This window comes from Camellia sinensis, chromosome 1 (assembly GCF_055761805.1).
Source record: "Camellia sinensis isolate YWXY chromosome 1, ASM5576180v1, whole genome shotgun sequence".
Lineage (NCBI taxonomy): Eukaryota > Viridiplantae > Streptophyta > Magnoliopsida > Ericales > Theaceae > Camellia > Camellia sinensis.
In genome coordinates, this window is record NC_138961.1 from 20,683,059 (window position 1) to 20,701,427 (window position 18,369).

At 33.1% G+C, this 18,369-nt stretch overlaps 2 protein-coding genes across 4 annotated transcripts; both read right to left on the reverse strand.

Annotated features, from left to right (window-relative positions):
• Window positions 1-2,363: 2,363 nt before the first annotated feature.
• Window positions 2,364-10,063, reverse strand: LOC114288496 (glycine-rich RNA-binding protein RZ1B). Of its 3 annotated transcripts, none has more exons than XM_028232017.2 (4): window positions 9,874-10,063; window positions 9,554-9,675; window positions 3,792-4,279; window positions 2,364-2,740 (listed from the first exon to the last, which is right to left on the reverse strand). In XM_028232017.2, exons 2-4 carry the CDS (start codon window positions 9,665-9,667, stop codon window positions 2,503-2,505), a joined length of 840 nt encoding a protein of 279 aa, XP_028087818.1. In that variant the 5' UTR covers window positions 9,668-9,675; window positions 9,874-10,063; the 3' UTR covers window positions 2,364-2,502. The 3 variants fall into 3 exon arrangements, with proteins under 3 accessions (XP_028087818.1, XP_082729259.1, XP_028087819.1); XM_082873133.1 differs by having other exon boundaries at window positions 9,870-9,995; XM_028232018.2 differs by lacking the exons at window positions 9,554-9,675; window positions 9,874-10,063 and adding an exon at window positions 4,970-9,522.
• A 1,704-nt stretch (window positions 10,064-11,767) lies between these two features.
• On the reverse strand, window positions 11,768-17,435 carry LOC114288497 (ACT domain-containing protein ACR10). Its single transcript, XM_028232019.2, has 6 exons — window positions 17,057-17,435; window positions 16,106-16,330; window positions 15,292-15,397; window positions 13,403-13,739; window positions 12,303-12,587; window positions 11,768-12,198 (listed from the first exon to the last, which is right to left on the reverse strand). Exons 1-6 carry the CDS (start codon window positions 17,208-17,210, stop codon window positions 12,061-12,063), a joined length of 1,245 nt encoding a protein of 414 aa, XP_028087820.2. The 5' UTR covers window positions 17,211-17,435; the 3' UTR covers window positions 11,768-12,060.
• Window positions 17,436-18,369: the final 934 nt, after the last annotated feature.

Here is an 18,369-nt window from a genome sequence, read left to right on the forward strand (position 1 = left end):
TTACATTTATAAATTTTTTCTCCCCCCTACCCAAAAAATAAAATAAAAATATCTCAGTCTCTCTTACATAATTTTGACATGGTTTGAAAATTCTAAAAAATGGGACTTCAAAGTTGCTAACAATCAAGTAACCTCACAAGTCCACCTACCTTTTGAAATTTGGTGTTGATCCACTTACATCATACCGTAGAAGAAGTTGTGGTGGTTATTTATCAATCAACTTCCTATGTAGAAATGTTATTCCAAGTCCATCATAGAATGGTCGATGACCAACAATATAAGGCAGCAGTGACTTATTCAAAATTATATTGTTTTAAAAAAAAAAATATTAATATTATATTTGGATTAAAAATTTGGATAGAAATTTTAAAAAATTAAAAAAAATAAAAAATATGAATAAAATATAAATTATTTTTTTGCGTATTTTTGTTTTTCTTTTTAATTTTTATTTAAATTTATAATCCAAACACAATGAAAAAAAAAAGAGAGGCTCATGATTGATAGACACTCAAAAAACAAAGGAGAGAAAGTTAAGTCAGCACTTATATACTAGTCTACTACACAAAAGCAAAGCATGAGATCTAAAGTGATTGCGTTTACATCTTTAAAAGTAAGTGTAACCAATGTGCCTGTGTTTTCGTTTTCTGTCTTTTTATTAGTCAATTTTGGCTGGAGGTTACTTTTGGGGTTTTTTGGTTTTTCTTTGTTAAAGTGGTTTGTGAGAAAATATATATACGATTTTTAGTTGACTTGTATTTTTTTGAGGCTATGTTTAATTTATAAATTTAAAGAAAAATTTAAAAATATATATATATATATATATCTATGTATAAAATTAAGTAAAATATAAATATATTTTATTTACATTCTATATTTTATTTTTTTTCATTTTTAAATCCCCCTCTACATTCTTGAACTAAACAAAGTCTTAATCATTCATATTACTTGGGCATATTTCTTTTCTTTTTTTTCCTTCGGATGATCTCCAAAGGTGGCAACTAAAAACTCTGGATAGAGCTGCCTTTACCAAAGCTTCGGTTTGAGTTTCGAATCTGCCCTCCACCTCCCGCTAGGTTAGAATATGAAAATTACTTGGGATTCCTTTTTTTAGAACCTCCACAACTCTCTTTAGATTTTAACTATTGATATATGTGTAAAACTCACTCATGTATTTGTGGTACCTACACCATCAATGATTGAAATCCAAAAAGAATTATAGGGACTCCCCAAAAAAAATATCTCAATCATTGTTGTTAAAATATTCATTGTATTTTATATAATAAAACATTCATCAAAAAAAACAAAAACTTTGGATAGTCAGTAAAGCTCCAAACAAGCCGAGCTCAGCCGAACTTTTAAATGTTCAAGCTCATTTATTAAAAATTAGTTGAACTCAAACTCGAGCTCTAATCGAACTTCAAAAATCGACCTCAAGCTCGAGCTCATCTCGTCAAATATTTGTCAAACTTGAGCTCGGCTCGAGCTTGCTCGATTATATAAACGAGCCAAGTTCAAAATTGAACTTGCAAAAAAAATTAAATTAGATTAATTTACTTATTAAGATAAAAAAAAAATACAAAATTATGAGTAAAATATATAATAACAATTAATATTAATAATAAATTTTATCAATCAAACATGTAAATTTACACAAACAACAAACATAAATAAAAAAATAAAATAGATTATTAAAATTTTATTCAATATATTACTAAAAATAAATATTAATTTATTATTTTTATATTCACGAGCCTTATCGAACTAAACTTAAGGCTACTTGAGCACGGCTCGATTAATCAACGAGCCTAAAAATCGAGCTCGAGCACTCGAACTCATTCATTTAGTAAGCAAGTCAAGTTCAAACGAGTTTTAAGCGAGCCAAGCTCAAATTGTTTATGAACAACTCGCCCCGTTTGCAGTCTTAATAGTCAGTCACTTAAAATAAAGTCTATCAATTAAAACTAAACACAATATTAGAAAAAGTTGAAAATAGTATGTCTGAATAGGGTTAACCGTTAAAGTTTATTATTATTATTATTATTATTATTTTTTTTTTTTTTTTTTTTGAAAATATTAAATATGTCTATTACAATAATTTTAATTTTAAAAAAAAAAAAAAATACATCCATCCTATCTTAATTGAATCCTTCCTATAATTTTGTAACTTTAACCTCAATCACTTTCAAATCTAATCAAGCATGCAAACAATCGTCCATTCATCTAACCATAAATTTCGTATCTTACCAAACACCAACAAACCCACGGCATGTCATGAATATAATTAGGTTATCCTACATAAGAGATCCTAATTTGAACATGTTTTGCACCCTCAAAATAGCAATTTCACATAACCTAAAAAGCACAACAAAATTAAATAGCAATAATCAATCCTCATTCATAATAAAGGCGGCATCCTAATCGAAATATAGAAAGAAATCAACTTAAAAAGAATATACACAAGCATCCGAGAAGTTAACAAGACTACAACAAAAGTCAAAATTTTCAGTAGCGATCGAAAGAAGATGGGCGCCCTCCTCTCCTGGGGCGGTCATATGGAGCTGGCCTATCCCTGTAACTTCTTCCCTCATAGCGTGATGGCCCTCCACCTCCATACCTGTCATTGCTCCCTCTTGGACCTCCATCCCTATCATAGCCTCCATCTTTGCCATACCCATTTTGCGGGTAACGGTCTGAACCTCCATACCTATCCCCTGCAAAACGATCTCCACTAGGCGGATACCTGCATTTTAAATAACAGCTACGGGTGACATTTACAATTAAGTATAACAGGACCACGAACCCTAACACTGACATTTCATAAATTAAAATAAATTAAAATTTCAAACTCAAAAACTGTTTTTGAGTTTTTTGTTTTCTGTATTTTTTTGTCTTTAGTAAACTTCTTTCATATTCTTATCAAAAAAATTATTTGTTATATGCATATAAAAAGTAAATTATTTGTGAAGAAATCTGCAAAAAAAAATTCAATTAGAACAAAAACCCAGCACATTTCCATTTTTTTTAATAAACCTTTTTTCAAATTTCTTGACAAATATTTCACTTCTTAGTGCATCTAAAAAGTTATTGTAAAAAAATTCACTAAAATATGAAAAACTTTCACTAAAGAAAAAAACATGGAAAAAAAAAAAAAAAAAAAAACTCAAAAGCAGATTTCAAAACCTAAACCTAAACCAAACAAACTCTTCTCCGTTGTTTGGGCGGATAACATTTTCTACGGAAATTTTTTTTGAAAAACATTTTTCTATGTTTGGTGGTAGTGGTGGAACAATGATTGAGGTGGAGGTGGTGGGGTGGCAGAGACAGTGATGGTGGCAGTGGCCGTGGTAGTGGAGGTGGGTGTGGTGGTGGTAGTGTGGCGATATTGGTAAAACTTTAGTCTGGAAAACATTTTCTGCCTTTTAAAAGTAGAAAACATTTTATGCCCATATAGGCTTGTTTTCTGTTGACAATGAAAAATATTTTTCCTTAAGACTTTCGTTTTCCATTGTATCAAACACCAGAAAATAAGAAAAATCTTTTCTAGGAAATGTTTTTCGCCCAAACATACGGAGCGTTAAAGCACTAAAAAATTGTTCTTCCAAATCAAATGTTCACAATGAGAAATTATAATATAAGCACAAGTTACTTGCCCAAAAAGATATATAAGCAAAACTTGAAAAAGAAAGGAAACATTAATCAACAAGTTATACCTGCTATAAGTACATGATCAATGTGTAAAGAACTTGAAACCCAACACTATCACTATGATAAAATTACTTGTCTAATGATACCTGTCGTGAACATTGCGATCATTGCTCCCATATTTGTCTCTGCCATTGTAACGATCCCTGTCCCCATAGCGCCCTCCATCATATCTATCATCAATGTATCTATCACGGTCTCCTCCAAAGCGATCCCCACGGCCACCACGGCCACCAAATCTAGAACGAAAAGGGAATTCACCACCTCCTCGACCACCACCTGCTGAAGGGCAATCACGTGCCCAGTGACCTGGGCGTCCGCACTTGAAGCAGTCATCTTGACCTGCAGACCTATCTCCTCCCCCATAGCTGCCCCTGCCACCTGAGGAATAGCCTTCACTGTAACCATGGCCTGGATCATCACCCCCCATTTTGGGTTGGGCCCTGTTCACCGAGATGACACGATCACCTAGCTCCCTACCATGCATTTCCCTGATTGCATCTTCCATTGCCCGTCGGTCTGCAAATGTCAAAAACCCAAATCCACGAGGGCGGCCTGTATCTCTTTCCACCATAATCTACATGAACAATACATTTGAGAAACTGATAACACATAGTAACATGAATGCAAACAAATCAAAGTGACATTTACAAAAATGAGATGACTGACAAATTGACACACTTCTATGTAATGGATTAGGAGCAAGAAATGTTCAGATCCAAAATCATGTGCCCTGCTTCAATTCAGTTTCAGTTTGATCGAAAGCATTTAGGACACCATAGTGCCAAAAAGACAGAATCTCATGCAATTTATGTTTATGCTTCAGATTTCAAAGATGAGAGTCTTGAAGAAGCAACAGCATCCTTGTACCATTTTTAGATAAGGAATACCAAGTTTAAACATATCACATCACAATAATAGGAGCAACAACCCAATTATTTTCATAACAAGAAAATGCCAGTTCCAAAAACATATATATTATAGAATCACGTTCTTATGCTGAAAAGGTCTACAAAAATATGGAACGAATCACATACTATTGGAACTGTTTGCAAATACAAATTCATCACCCAGAAAGAATCAAAAGTGCATACAAAATCAATATGCCATAATCAAACAAAAACAAGTAAGCAAATTATGATTATTAAAAAACAAATAAAGAATAATTTCTTCCACTTCTAAGTTAAACAAAGAACCTAAAGTTACAATACTTTTACCAAACTTTATGTATAAGCATTTTTAGGATAACCAGGATAAGAATTCTTACTCAAAATGGAAGAATCCACAGAACTGCAGATATCCATCATTTGACAGGTTAAGTCACCTCTGGCCTCAATTTTCCATAGAATCCAAGACTGACCCCAGAAAAAACCAGATGCAACCACACACATACGTATCTAATCTCTCCAAAAATAACCGTAAGATGCCACACCACATTATCTGGATTTCACTGATCATACTCTAAATACTTAATTCATTTCCTTGCAAATAAGCCATTTAACCTCAATCACAGACTTGCCAGTAAACCATACTGTTGCAATAGGAGGTAGGACCCATCCTACAGTAAAGCACCAATAAAGAGGAAGAAAAGAAAACACAGGGACAACTGGCCAGAAGGCATCTCCATGACAAAAGCTTTGCTTGCAAATATGAGCTTTTAATTATCCAGACTAACACTATGACATACATATGTGACATCATATCATCTCACATTGTCCATGCAAAAAACTATACCCAAACACTTCAACATATTTCTGCCATCTCCTATTGCATATCATAAAAAACAGCTGGCATATAGAACATAGTAACTTCATTGATATCATCAGTTGGATATGCAGAACCGAGATAATCAAGACAACTTCAAAAATAAACTCAAACTTGTGTAGATAACTTCACAGAACATATCTGAATCCACTTATATATAAAATATAAATTATAAGGCAGAAGCAAAACTGCTCCTTTTCAAACTTTAATGCCAACTGACACAATCACTGACTTCTAGTACGCACAGCATCAGATGCTCGTAAGCATTTAAGTGACTGTACCTTTGGGAATGACACTTTTAAAAGACAGAAAGAGGATGATGGATAAATAAAATCGAGCTCAGTTGCAAGAATCCAGACTCCAAAACTGAACAGACAGAGTATTCTAGAGGTTCCAAATTCTGTAAATTCTAATCTCAGTCCAACTACTGCCAGCACCAGCTTTCAAATACTAAAAAAGCACACAAACTTAAAAGGGTAGCAGAGAGAGTAGTAAGTTATCTGCGCCATGAAAAATGAAACTGTTGAAGCTTAGTGTTGGATGAAGGACCTACCATAGCTTCAAATAATTCATTGCTGGGCCCTAAGGCTCCTCGGTACAACTGGAATGGTCACCATACTGCTTTGGAACTGAAACTTGCACAAGTGTCCTAAAATTACTTTAACTGGACTCTTGCTATACAGAAGGTAGGACCCACACCATTTGTATCAAGATATTTCTAAAAGCAGCAATGACACATACCCAATTACATTTTGCAGTAACAAGAAGCAGGGTCCATCTTAGAAACCCAAATTATCTAAAGGGTCTGAACATATAAACGGTTTGAAGGTAAAATCTCCCAGGCGGGAAATGGAAGTTGGGAACCTCACTAAAACAAAGGAAAACTAATGGCAAATATAGTTTCTTGCATCCAAAATAAGATTAGTCTCCTCTGAAGCACTTGCATGATTCCATCTTCATGCATTTAGTGTCTAAGATTTCTCTAATCCACGGGACCAATGCAAACTACATCTCTCGTAAAATCAAGAATTAAAATGCAATGGAATATGTCTTGAATTTGTTTTTTGCCGATGTATAAGGGACCACACATGCAAGTTTTCTGTATTTGACACAGAGTGATACCAGAAACTGGTTAAATCAACAAAGCATAATGATGTAGCAGCCTTGAAGATCCCATGCACATGTGACAGCATCAGACACCTTCACAAGACTAAACCCTTTGGATTCTGTGAGGAAAAGAAAGCAGCATACCACGTTTGATCACTATCAATCTGCATCCATGAACCAATAGAGAGCCTCCACCATCATGTTTGTCTAGTAATTGACAACTTAAATATTGTATGTTCATCCTCCAATATAAAGAAACAAAGTTCTTCAAATGATTGTTGATACATCCAGACAAGTATGGATCAATTCAAACTCTTCAATTCCTTAATCATAGAATCCTTAATAAATATCCATGACTGAAAATCAATGGATTTCACAATAAAAAGAAGGAACAAAAACCTCGTTAAAGTTTGCTACATCAAAAACTTGTTAATTGAACCTTTCCTGACATTGGACCCCCATCTAAATTGCATGATCAGGATTCTCTTCAAGGATCCCAAAGAAGCCCTCTTTTTATGGCGCGAGGGCCCTTTCAAACAAACAGAAGATTATGATTAACCAAGATTTTCACAAGCTGTCTTCAAGAAATCCATGATACACACTTAGAGACACCTCTTTATCTGAGTACTAGGGATGAGAATCTCAAAACAACCAACTGAACATAATCTAAACACACAAATGATATAGAGCTTCAGAAATTTGATGAAATCCAATTGCACGAAAACGTCCTTACAAATTCCATCTAAAGGCATCTTAATCATCATAATCCGCATCACAGAAAAGATCACAAACAAAAGAAAGAAAGAAAAAAAGCAGAATTAATATGTGATGATGGAAAAGAAGATATGTAAAATAATAAAATTAGCAATTGCTGCCAAGAATCTTACAATAAAATCATTTTAATATGGAAGCCACATGTAAGAAGATAAAAATAATAAAATGATCAGAAAAAAATACTAATAACTGAACAATATAGGTGCGTAATCAGCATAATATGATGGTAGAAAAAATATTACCAAACTGTTTATCTTCCCCTTCAATAGAAGGGGAATCACTCTCTCATAAGAGACTAATGTTCAACTTCAAGCATAAATTAACACAGTCAACAATGTACCACGCCAGGCATTGGTGAAGGTAGGTTAGGAAGAAGAAGAGAGAGAGTGAGAGAGAGAGAGAGAGAAATTTTAATCTTCATTTTAAATATGTCAACCAAAATATCAGTGACAGTTCCTGTTAACATTATGATTATATCAGTGCCTTGAGAAGCTGATTCTGTTCGGTTTTACTTCAAACCATGAAATGAATATCAATGTGTCTTCAAAGGGGAGACAAAAAAGGATGGGCAAGGTTTTTTTTTTTTTTTTTTTGGATAAATATGGGCAAGGTTTTATCATCAGTTACTACTTGAGGCTTATAGTTTGTAGTTGAATTTTTACATTTAAAAAATATAAAAGTAGCCAAACTATATATAGAGAAGTAACAACAGCATAATAAAGAGACTGAACACTCTAAGACATCTTAGGATTTAGAGATTAGAATATATGTCCGTTATACATATATATATATATAGAGAGAGAGAGAGAGAGGGAGAGAGATTCTACACGGGAATACCAAACCAAACATATTGCATACCAGTTGCACATTTGCTGCATGAAGGGTGTTAAAATTAAGGGAAAAAATAGACTTGCACAGCAAAGGGTTAAGAAGTCAAGGTTAGAAAGACAGAATAAGTAAGAGGCACATCTTTGACTACACCTTTGGTCATTCTTAACGAACAAATACATGCTACTAATCTAAGACACATGAGCAAGGCCACGGGTTGATTTTCAAAAAATTTGGATCCAAACATAGAAAATCAAAAATTGAAAATATTGGGAGAAAAAGGTTTTGTTATTTTTCAATTTACAGAGTCTTGCTTCCAAATACTATACTTTGATCACCAAACAACCATTCTAAAATTATAATAAACCAACAAACATATCCTGTGGCATGCCCAATCATAGGACACGAGTATCTCCAACGAGTCTAGCAGAAAAAATAATAGACATTGATACAGCATGTGGTGTATCCAATACATGATCCACAGTGTTGAACACTGCCATGGAAACTACAATGGATTGTCTGTGTGCTTCATAACTAATAATACTACTCTCCCATAATATCATTGAGGAATTCAATTTCCTAGCACTTAGAAGAACCAAAATAGATGAAATCCTATAATGCAACCAAGGCAGAGAACTCTTTCTCCAGCAGAGCAGCTTGGTCATCATCCTCCTCTCCTTACCTCTACCGTGTGAGACTCTATCTTCTTCGTTCTTCCTTTGTTTTTTCTCGACTAGAGCCCCTCTCCTTCACCTCTACTATACCCTAGATTCTCTCCCTCTATATATATAGCCAGACCCTTTCTTCTTCAGATCCTCCTCTTCTTCTTTTTTAAGCACTTTTTTTCTTTTCTTTTTTTCTTTTTTCTTTTTTTTTCCCCTCAATCAAACACAACTGTTTTTTCTCTTTCTTCTGTTACAACCAGACCCTTTTTTATGTTTAGGAATTTTAATATTTGTGATTATGCAATGTACAAATTTAATTAAACATCATTCCTGAGTAGTAATTTTGCATTGTTATTTCATTTATTTGAATGTTCTATAGAATCTATCCAATTTACACAAGTATTTATAAAAACATGCACCTTAGTTTGGTCAAGCCTGCTTCTCACCTTGCACCCTAAGCTCCATACGAATTTAAAACCTTAGATGCCATTTTAAGGCATCCTGTTCTCTTTCTAATTTCACATTAAAAAATAAAAAATAAAAATAAAGAAAAAAGTGATTCCCCGACTTTAGCCCCCACCCAATTGAACCTAATAATCATTTAACACACTGATTCACCAAAACTCCAGTTTATCCATACTTACTTTCCTAGTATTTTTCTGAGCAACCAAACAGTAATAACATAAAACCGCAAAGAGAAGCAAAAGCGGAACCTGAGAGTCGACAATTTTGCCGAAACGGGTAAAAGCGCTTTCAAGCTGACGCTCAGTGACGTCCCAATCCAATCCTCCCACAAATATACGGTTCTCTTGTTCCTTCCCCGCCATCTCAAATCCTGTACCAAAATATAAGAATTCAAAATTCAAAACAATAATCACACGAAACACAAAAACAAGTTTCACAAATCACTAACACCAAGAGAGAAATATTATATGTACATGTCTGTATACATACATACATACATATATATATATATATATATATATAGAGAGAGAGAGAGAGAGAGAGAGAGAGTATTGCTTTGCTTGCTTACAGTCGGTGGTTCAGTTGTACTAGTAGTGCAGTAGTGAATGAATTGGGGTGAGAGAGAGATAGGGATATATGTTGAAAGAGTTACAAGTAAAACCCTAGATACATATACACGTGTATTTGCTTGCTTGTGGCTTTTTTGTGATTGTACGCACCGTTTCGCATATATGTTCCAAAAGTAAAAGCTCCAATGACATACAAGTAAAACCCTAGATACATATACATTCTTAATTTTTTTTTTTCATTTTAATCTTTCATATTTTAAATTTCTTTTAATTTATTTTCAAAATTAGATAGAAATGTCACGATAATTATCACATAATATAAAAATATATTATAATATTAAGATTTTAGTTTGTATCAGAAGTGTGAATTATATATAATAAAAAAAATTTATACTACATGATTGTTAATGTGTTATTCTTTGTCTAATTTTTAACAGAAGTTAAAAATTAAAAAAAAAAACTTAAAACATAAAGGATTAAAGTGAAAATAAATAAAATTTATGAGTCAAGGTGATAAATAAGTTAAACATAAAAGGGGGCGAATGTAATTTATCTATTATTAGTAAGGTGATTTTATTTTTTTAACTCAGTACTTAAACCATCAAAGTGATTAGTTTTGGAAGACTAATTCTATTTCACTAATGATTTCCCAATTAAAAGTGGAACAAAATCATGCATGGATTGAATTAGTAAGAGTAACTCCAACAATCAATTGGTAAAAAGAATAGTTAAAGTTATAATTTAACAATGAATAGTGTAAAAAAAAATTATAGAGTAGCAATTTACTCAAACTATAAAATTATTATTTTTTAGCTTAATTGAACGACTAGCAGGCTTGAAAATTCTGCAATGCATTGTACCAAGTAGTCAACCACGCGATCGACCACCAAATCATCCACTCAGTCAACCACCAGCCTCCCAAAATTGTTACACTAGCAATTTTAACTATAGGTAAAATTGATATCAAATTTGACAAAAGATATAATAAAAATATAATTTAGCAGTTTTAATAATTCACCGTTGGAGATAAAAAAATAAAATTTAAAAAAAATAAAATAAAATTGAACTCCATGCTATTGTATAGCAACATCAATTCTAATACCTTACCGTTGGAGTTGCTTTAAGGGTGTTGATATCCCCGTTAACCTATTTAAAAAGTTTAAAAGGATTTGATTATAATCCTTTCTTTTCAAATTGTTTAAAATAATATGTTTTTGTGTTAAAATTTTTAAATTCGTTTTTATCATTAAAAATTTTTCATTAAGTATTTTAAATTTGTGAAAAAAATTTTAAATTTTTTGACACAACAAATACATTTTTTTAAAAAAATTCTTAGGCTATATTTGATTTGGTTTTTGGAAATTTGGTTCAGAATATTTTTTTTAAAAAAAATTAAAAATTAATTTGGTGAAAGAAATTTTTTTAAAAAAAAAAAATCAGAAACACTTAATATGATTACATAATTTTATCTTTTGAAATGTCAAAAATATTTTTCAAAAATTTTAAAATATTTTTTTTGATATTTATTTTTTCTCAAAAGCAAACAAACAAACAAACGAACAAAGCCTTATTGTTCATGCTAAACAAACATCAAGGTGTTTTTCTATTACATTTGACATCAATTTGGTTGGAAGAGACCTCCGAGTGAAGGAGGCCACCTTGTTGCATGGTCTCATTCCCATCTTACTTGGTTTTGTGATCCTACTTTGAGCATAAATATTGGGGTAGAGATTTGATAGGATTATAAACAAGCCAAGATTTAGGATACTCAAGTCAATTACTAGTTAAGTTCGAGTTTACGCAGAACTCAATTTGAATTTAATGAATTAAGTTTAAACTCAATTTGTCCAAGATTTGAGAAACTCGAGGTCAGCTTAAATCAACTCAAGTACATAAAAAATAAAACTTACATTTAAATTAACATACACATTGAACCAAAAAGGTTTTGAAAAAATTTACAGAAAATAGAATTTGTCCTAATGTAAGATGGAGACATGGAGAAAATTAAAACTTAGCATTTCCTAAACCACGTTACATAATTTACACTTAAGGGCTACTTAGCAGCAGTTGAGATTCGTGGGACTCCCCAAAAAACAAAAGATTAAAAAAATATACATACATCAAAACTCAATAGTGTACAGTAGTGGCCAACTACACTCCTAGCTGATATTAGTTAGATATATAACTCATTCCCAACCCATCAACTTCTTTTGAACACACTCTTTGATCTCGTTCCTCGGCAAAGGAAAACCATCCCCATCGTCGAGCAAGATCCTGTAAACCTCCCATTCCCGATCATGAATCCTGTGTCTCGCTATCTCCACCTGTAACCGACAACAGAAATTTGAGGAGCACAAAAAACCTCTTTCATCTTAATTATACAATATGCACCCGGGAAGAGATGCAATGAGTGAATTAGTAGTATTACCGAGAAGATGAGTATGTTTAGGATCTCGAGAGCAAGGGTAATATCATAAAAAACAAGTGGCCGGCCCCTGCCAGATAACTCGACAGGATTTGCCACTAGTAGCTCGGTGTCAGGGCCACGACTCAACACATCAACTCTTAGAGGACGGATAAGCTCCATTCTCAGACGAGAGCACAAGGCGTTTTGCTTATGAGGGTCTACTATCTTCTTCCTGTCTGCTTGCATAATGAACAAGTCCACCTCACAGTTCCGCTTTGCACTTGCGAAGAATCGCCCGTAAGATATCTGAAAGAAAGCAGACTTTTCAGTTAGCCCCATTGGTACCCTTTGATGTTTTATGGATTTTATTTAAGCATCATATGTTGGCCTTTGATGTTGCCATGGACAAACTATCTAGCTAAGAAACAAGCGACACAAATACGGCGGGGACATGCCGTCGGGATAATTTTCAAAATAAGCATCACACAACACGTGGAGGACACATTATATAAAGTCTTATATATTTATTTTATGTCATATATATATTTCATTCAAAGATAATAAAAAATATAAAACAATTGGGTTTAGGCTCTATATCTAAAGACAATGAAATCAAATAGGACTGACTTCCAGGACATATACAAATCAAGAAGAAAGCAAGGACAAAAAGAGCACTATTAATAGGTATAAATCTATATAATTCTTCTTTTATTATTGGATCTTGAGCAATTTTATTCAAACTTGTAATGTGTTTTTGTATCCTATTGGCCTTGTCTGGGTCATAAAAAAACTTCAAAAATAATAAGACACGTTTGGATGTATGTACAATTCGTGTCGAGAAATGTCTCAGTGTCGATACCCGACATGGACACACCATCTTCTTAGAGGTGTCTATGCTTCTTAGCTATCTAGCAACTTTAAGGTTCATGAGGTGACAGTGTCAAAGTACTGAGACAGCATTATCCAATTCCAAATATTTCATGGGATTTCCTTCATCACCAAAATACCTTGCATAAGGTTTTGTGGTTATCCACCAAGAACATTCTCTGAGAAAATAAATAAATAAAATTGTTTGGATTGATAACGTTTAGGAAAAGTTAATGACAATTTGAATCATATACCTGGATGTTGTAATCCTTTAGGGTTCTCATGATGTCGTAAATGAGACCTTTGTGATCTTGGCAGAGGATTTGAACGAGGGTGTGAGACGGGCTGAAAGAATTATCAACTGTAATAGATACTGAGTTGGAGGCAAGAAAACCATTTCGGTGTTTGCTCGGCAGCTCTAAACAAAACATGTCTTGTGTAATTACTGAGGGAAGAAAAGAGGACCCGTGTGAGCATGCAGTAACTTCTGGACCGGCTCGTTCAATCTCACAACTTATGATGGCATCCCCTAGTACAGCTTCCAGAGAGCCAATTGTTTCCGCTTGTCTCTTCTTAGTGTGAAGAAGTTCTCTGATTAATAAAGTGTGCAAATTTATATAGTTTCAGATGTATATCCGAAATAAATAAATAAATGAAAAGATCAATTCAAGTGCAGCTCTTAAGTGAGAAATAAAAGATGATCACACTACTATAGAACATGAATGAAAGGGTGAAAGATTTAAAGGAACCATAACAAATGTGTTGTTAGTCAGTGTTTTGAAAAGGAACCTAAGCAAAGGCTTAGGTGAGAAGCGAGCGGAAGACTTAAGCCCTGTTTGGCAAGTTGCTTTTTTAGCTTTTTTGGTTAAAATACCCAATAAAGACAAAATAGGCTAAAATAGCCAATAAGACAAAATGTCATATCCAACCCGTAATCATTTCACTTTTTTTTTTTCTCACAACCATCAAATCAACAACAAAAAAAAACCATCTTCCCAAACACAACTATTTTAGTCAGGCTAAAATAGCCAACTTCCCAAACAAAGCCTTAGTGCCTTGAAAGAAATTTAGGTGATGCAGCAAATTGATGCAAATGAATACTACTAAAGTTCCTAATTTAAGGTGAAACTCAATGCGATAACTGATGTTTAGAGTGTGTTTGTACAGTAAAATGAACTAAAAAGCCTCACAAATGATTTCAATTGGATAGCCATTTAAGTCATTTCTACCGGTGAAGTGAAATAATCGTTCGACAAGAAGGGTCTTTAAAATTTGTGAAGGCCTATCCCTAAGAATAGCATTACTCCATGTCATGTCACATTAGCCCTGTATTTTGAGATAACACTACTGGCTTAAACACATACTTTGATATGAAATTTTTACGACACTTAAATGCAAATATACATTTACTCAAAGGATATTCCATGATGTACAGATTCCAAACATATCCCATAAACTTCTCAAATGAAATGTAAGCCTCTTTTATATATGTTGCCATGCTGCAATCCTGACCCCCTTTATACAACCCCCCTTGAAACACAAACAAAGTGTCGAAACCCCATATTTTTTATTAAATTGTCCAAAATCTGGTTACTTTTTTTCATTAAACTAGCTCACTTATGCCAGTTTCACCACCTTTATCACAGAATCATATCAGACCCACCAATGGCATAATCATATACGAACAATTTCTGTTGCACCTTGTAGAGGCAGATGGAATTAAACAGCCTGAATCATCTGGGCATATATGATTGTGGGTTAAAATTGTCCTCTCTACATTGTCACAAGTAGACTCTAATCATCATTTTCCTTAATATTAATGCAAACACTCAAATTTGCATCGAGAGGAATTTAATGTTATTTGTGGTGGTGGTGCTATATTTAGACATTTATTCTCCTTTTTTCAAGAACTTTAGTGAACTTTAAGGTTGCTGAGAATACTAGGAAAGGATAGAGACTTTGGAACTTGCTATGAAAATATCAGACTTTAGAACTTAAAATAATTAAGAGATTGTGACTCTCTCTTTTTCTCCCCATCCACGGGAACCATAAGAATCAAACCAACAATATAAAGAGACAAATGGGAAAATGATTAGCAAAAAAACTGAAAATACTATACCATAAAATATCGATAATAACAAACCTGGTGTCCGTGACAAAGAAGAGATCCATCACTCTCCCATCTGGGGCTGTGGATACCTTAACTCTCTTTATTGTAAGCTCTAGCTCACACAGAACCTTGGTTACATCTACAAAAATATTTTTTTTTTTTTAAATATAAAACAAAGAAGGAAGATGGAGATGAAATTAAACAAAAATGTATATCCTAAAGTATATATAACATTATCTAGAAATTTTAATATCTTAAAAGGGTGAACTCTACACATTTCTTTGGAAGCAATTCTATGCAACCCTACTTTCTCGATGTGACCTATATGAAGTCCCATTTCACTTTCAAGTTTCAACATGTCTTGGTCACAAGACTAGTATGTAGAGGTGGGATTTTATCAAAGACTTAAGAAAGAAGAAAGCATATCCCTTTTCAATAAACATAAAAAAATACAATTGAAAATAACAATATCTAGAAATTTTAATATCTTAAACGAGTGAACTCTACACATTTCTTTGGAAGCAATTCTATACAACCTAACTTTCTCGATGTGACCTAATATGAAAGTCTCTTTCCACTTTCAACATGCCCCAGTCAAAAAATTAGGACGTAGGGGTGGGATATATCAAAGACTTAAGCAAGAAGAAAGCATATCACTTCCAACAAATATAAACAAAATACAATCTAAAATATGTGCACATAAACAATCTTCAAGTCAAAGTAAGTAAGCAACAAATTTCCTATTAAAAATAAAAAAAATAAAAAAAAGCCCAGTGCAAGAGTCTCTAGCCAATATACAGATTAAAAACTAATTCTAAATTCAACAAGTTTTAAAAAAAATGGGTACCATGTAAGAGGCCCTTGCGAACATAGTAACACCAGAACTTCAATAAGAACACATCTGGTGGCTTGGGCTGCTGAAATTCAGGTCTGTAATAGTAAATTTCCGAGACAGCCGGTGAACACATGGGACACACCTCCAATAGCCTCTTCTTCAACAAATCCCACCTTGTTGTTGGCCTCCCAATCACCCAGAAAACTAAGTAACACCATTTACCATCCGTCGATACATCTTCAAAAATGAAAAGAAAATGAAGAAAAAAGGAAAATAATAAGAATCTCCACACCTTGGGTTTCTATTTTTCTACCATGGTTTCAAATTACAGAAAACGTGCCACACAGTCATGTATAAAACAGTATCCACAGATATTGTGGTATTATAATTCTAAAATCCCGGTAGGTACATTTCAAACCCTAGTTTCTACTAAGAATCTCAAGTGACAGTACAACCACATAAAGAAAAATTAGATAAGAATGAAGAATCAGAATGTCCCATCTTATCATTTTCTTTGAACTTTAAATCCCACCTAGAAGAATAAAAAGGGGAATAAAATTTCACAAACTTAGAGAGAGAGAGAGAGAGAGAGTAATTGCAATGTCCCATGTTTTGTGTTGCCACTGATCTCACCAAAACAGAACAAAGTGGAAAAGAATTTACATTTACCCCCATCTTCTAAATTTGCAATGAATCTCAAAACCCACCAACCAATTTGACAAAAATACAATAAATAAAAAGAAAAATAACAAAAAATTACACTAATTCATCAAATTTTTCTCTAAGAATCTCAGATCCAACTTAAGAAAACTAAGACCAACATCAAAGAAATCCAAAATCTGAAAACAACCCATCACATATATTATGTTTTCCTACAAATCTCAAAACCCTTAACCTAAAACTTCAAAAGAAAACAACAAAAATAAATTAAAAATAAACAGCAACAAAAATCATTATCCATACCTCCTCTGGCAATGCTCAAGCCAAACAGCAATATGATCCTACACAAATCACAACCCAGCCCAGTCTTGTCAGGGCAATTCACAGTAATCACAGTGTGATCTCCTGGCTTCTCGGCCTTTTTTATCAAGATCATATCCTCAGACAAAATGCCCATTTCTACCCACCTCTCACTCTCACTCTCACTCTGTCCTCTATATGTGCGTGCAGTGTATATATCTTATGCTCTGAACTCTGTTTCTTGCTCTGTTTCAGCTCCTAAAAATGAAGCAGAGAGAGACAAGATAGATAAAGTGTGAACACACATGCTGGTCCACAAAATGGGGCATCACTCTCTCTCTCTTCTTCTTTTTTTTTCTAGTACTAAATGGGGAAAGATTATGGTGCACAGATGTGCACTATATCCAATTTAAAATTAGGAAAAAAATAATATAATTTTATATTTTTAAATTATAATAAAAATATTATGTAGAGCAAATTAGATCTCTCATAAATTATAATTAAAATATTATTATAATTAAATAAAAATAATAATCATAACTAAAAAAAATAACATAATATATATGATAGAGCCGTGATCCATACACCCACTGGGGGCGCGACCCCCAGTGACGTGGCGCGCCCCCAATGGCTGAAAACTTAAAAAAAAAAAAAAAAAAAAAAAACAATTTTTTTTTTTGGACCAATCCGGGGCCGACACCTCAATGGGGTCGACCCCAGTGAGGGTATGAAGCTTTTCTGATATATGATATATCTTTTCAAAGGGATGCATAATAAAATTTCTCATTAAAAATTGGAGCAGAGAAATTGGAGATTCCATCGAAAAGGTATCAGAAGCAAACACGTGTTGTTCAATGGCCTCTGGTTTTCTCTCATGTCTGATTTTTCTATGTAGAAGCTCTCATCTCTTTCTCGAGTTTCAATTTCTCAACGATAAACTATACTTTACGTTAATCTCTCCTTCGTCTTTTTAAATTCACTGTAACAATTTCTCAACGATAAACTATGCATTAATTTCTCCTTCGTCTTTTTAAATTTGCAATAATGCTATACACACAAAAGATGAAGGCCACGTTTGGAATAAGTTTTTTTTAATAATTTTTTAATTTTTTTATTAAAATATAAAGTAAAAAAAATTAGTATGTTTGTTATGATTTTTTAATTTTTTATGAAGAAATGTGTAAAAAATAAAGAGAAAATAAAATTTTTGACTTTTAAATATAGGTTATTGGCTTGTTGGTTTTTTTAGAGACTTTTTAGCTAAAAAAAACACTTGTCAAATGAGGCCTAAATATAAAATTAAACACATAAATTAT

Coding starts and splice junctions, on each gene's coding strand:
- LOC114288497 (XM_028232019.2), bottom strand. CDS start 17,210: ATGGGCATTTTGTCTGAGGATATGATCTTGATAAAAAAGGCCGAGAAG. Junction 13,740..15,291: donor TTCTTTGTCACGGACACCAG/GTTTGTTATTAT, acceptor TTTATTAATCAG/AGAACTTCTTCACACTAAGA. Junction 12,588..13,402: donor TAAAGGATTACAACATCCAG/GTATATGATTCA, acceptor GCTTTCTTTCAG/ATATCTTACGGGCGATTCTT.
- LOC114288496 (XM_028232017.2), bottom strand. CDS start 9,667: ATGGCGGGGAAGGAACAAGAGAACCGTATATTTGTGGGAGGATTGGAT. Junction 4,280..9,553: donor GCAAAATTGTCGACTCTCAG/GTTCCGCTTTTG, acceptor TTGTTCATGTAG/ATTATGGTGGAAAGAGATAC. Junction 2,741..3,791: donor GATCGCAATGTTCACGACAG/GTATCATTAGAC, acceptor TTTAAAATGCAG/GTATCCGCCTAGTGGAGATC.